This window comes from Selaginella moellendorffii, unplaced genomic scaffold (genome assembly GCF_000143415.4).
Source record: "Selaginella moellendorffii unplaced genomic scaffold, v1.0 SELMOscaffold_716, whole genome shotgun sequence".
In the NCBI taxonomy this organism is placed as follows: Eukaryota; Viridiplantae; Streptophyta; class Lycopodiopsida; order Selaginellales; family Selaginellaceae; genus Selaginella; species Selaginella moellendorffii.
In genome coordinates, this window is record NW_003314962.1 from 1,935 (window position 1) to 3,658 (window position 1,724).

General features: G+C 51.5%; 2 protein-coding genes across 2 annotated transcripts; both read right to left on the bottom strand.

Annotated features, from left to right (window-relative positions):
* Positions 1-358: 358 nt before the first annotated feature.
* LOC9652989 (60S ribosomal protein L35a-1) lies at positions 359-1,038 on the bottom strand. Its single transcript, XM_002994738.2, has 4 exons — positions 923-1,038; positions 832-867; positions 542-770; positions 359-474 (listed from the first exon to the last, which is right to left on the bottom strand). The coding sequence occupies exons 1-4, from the start codon at positions 943-945 to the stop codon at positions 433-435; spliced, it is 330 nt and encodes a 109-aa protein (XP_002994784.1). The 5' UTR covers positions 946-1,038; the 3' UTR covers positions 359-432.
* A 30-nt stretch (positions 1,039-1,068) lies between these two features.
* On the bottom strand, positions 1,069-1,678 carry LOC9652988 (monoglyceride lipase). The gene is made up of 2 exons (XM_002994739.2): positions 1,584-1,678; positions 1,069-1,414 (listed from the first exon to the last, which is right to left on the bottom strand). Exons 1-2 carry the CDS (start codon positions 1,623-1,625, stop codon positions 1,091-1,093), a joined length of 366 nt encoding a protein of 121 aa, XP_002994785.2. The 5' UTR covers positions 1,626-1,678; the 3' UTR covers positions 1,069-1,090.
* Between the last annotated feature and the right edge of the window lie 46 nt (positions 1,679-1,724).

Consider the following 1,724-nt stretch of genomic DNA (forward strand, 5'->3'; position numbering starts at 1 on the left):
TCGTTCCCAAACGCTTGGACGAGCAGCAACGAGAGCAGCATCAAGAGCAGAGCCAGTGTTCTTACGAGCAGTGTCATCGTCTCTCCTGAAAGAAAGGAGCAGCGAGCGTTTCAGTGAGTGACTCAAGTCAAGAAAGCCTGTGAACTCACCACTTTATATATTGCTCGCGACTGGGAGGTACTGTTTAGTAGATAGACACACCAAGCTTGCTTTTAGTGGATTGGTGCACTCACGCGCAAATTTTTTTCTGTAAGCGCTGCCGACCTGCCAGACCATGAAATTTGTGTTTCCGAGGGGTTGGAGACCTCTCCAGCGATTCCAAAAGAATACAAACATCCCAGAAACCACAACAAGAATCTAGGAACGAACGAACTTATCTTATCCGGGTTTGGGAAAAACAGCAATCCTTAGTTGGATAAGTCAAAAGCAAGCTTAGATCCGGCTGGGGTACATGAAAACCCGGACTCTTCCACCCTACGATTGCAATGTAAGAAACAAGTTCCACAAAAGAAACGCAGAAAAATCCCCGCGAGAAACTTACCAGAGACTTTGGAGGGAGATTCCTGCGGAACTTGGCGCGCACGACGCCGCTGGTCCCGTGAGGCCTCGTCACACGTCCCCACATGCATCGGTAGAGCGAGCCATTCTTCTTGGTCTTGGCCTTGTAGATGTAGGCGAGCCTCTTGCCTTGGTACCACGCCACTTCCTCCTTGGTGTTCACTCCCTGGATCTGGAGGAGCGAGGTGTTGGGATACTGGTTCGACTTGGATCTAGCAACAGAGAAAGCACCGTGAATTCCAGCCGCGAATGCGCGACAACCAAAACACTCACCGCTTGTATCCCAGAATCGTCGCCGGAACGTAAAGCCTGAAAGATCCAAATCAATCCACACAGCCGCAGCTAAAGATCGCAAGCATCGCACCTGATCGGCTCGCCCTTGCCCATCGTCGCCGCCTCGCAAAACACTGAAGAACCCTAAACCTGAACACCAAAATGCTGACCTAGATCCAACGGCGACAAGCAATCTAGATTAGGGCGGCAGAGTTTTATGAAGGTCCGGCGTTCGAATATAGTCAAGTGGAGTTTTCTCTTAATTGAAAGAATGGTTATTATTACAAACACCATTGGACGCGGTCAACTTGTGGTCGTCGATGACCATCTTGAGGTCGGATTGCTGCAAGGTCTTGGCGGTCAGCGCCCCGGCCGGGCTGCGAAGATTCAACCACGCCACGATGTCCGCGAAGACGCGCTCGATGTTCTCGTCGGATTCACCCACGGTGAGGCCATGCCACATCTCCGGGTAGAGATTGAGCGTCTTGTCAGTGCTCCGCGCGCGCTTGTGTAGCTCCACGCTACACGCGGGGTCCGTGACTGTGTCTTCTTCCCCATGAACGACGAGGAATGGAAATGTGACCTGCGTGAAACAGACACGCAGCCAAACCACGGCGTCAGCTCGCTAGTCCATCAATTCGCAATCCAGCGCTAGTCCATCAATTCCAAACAGTTTCCATCAATCTGCTACTCCAGCATACAGGGAAAGCAATCCAAGTCGAGGAGAGTGAAGCGCAGTTATGCGTACGTACCTCGTCCAATCTCTGTTCCAGGTCTGTGCTCGCTACCATCATCTGTAGCGCCGTCTGGACCCGCGGCTTGTCTTGGTATACGTACGGATTTGCTCTTATCTGTTCATGATCGTGTTTTAGTTGTGAGAGAAAAAGGATCAG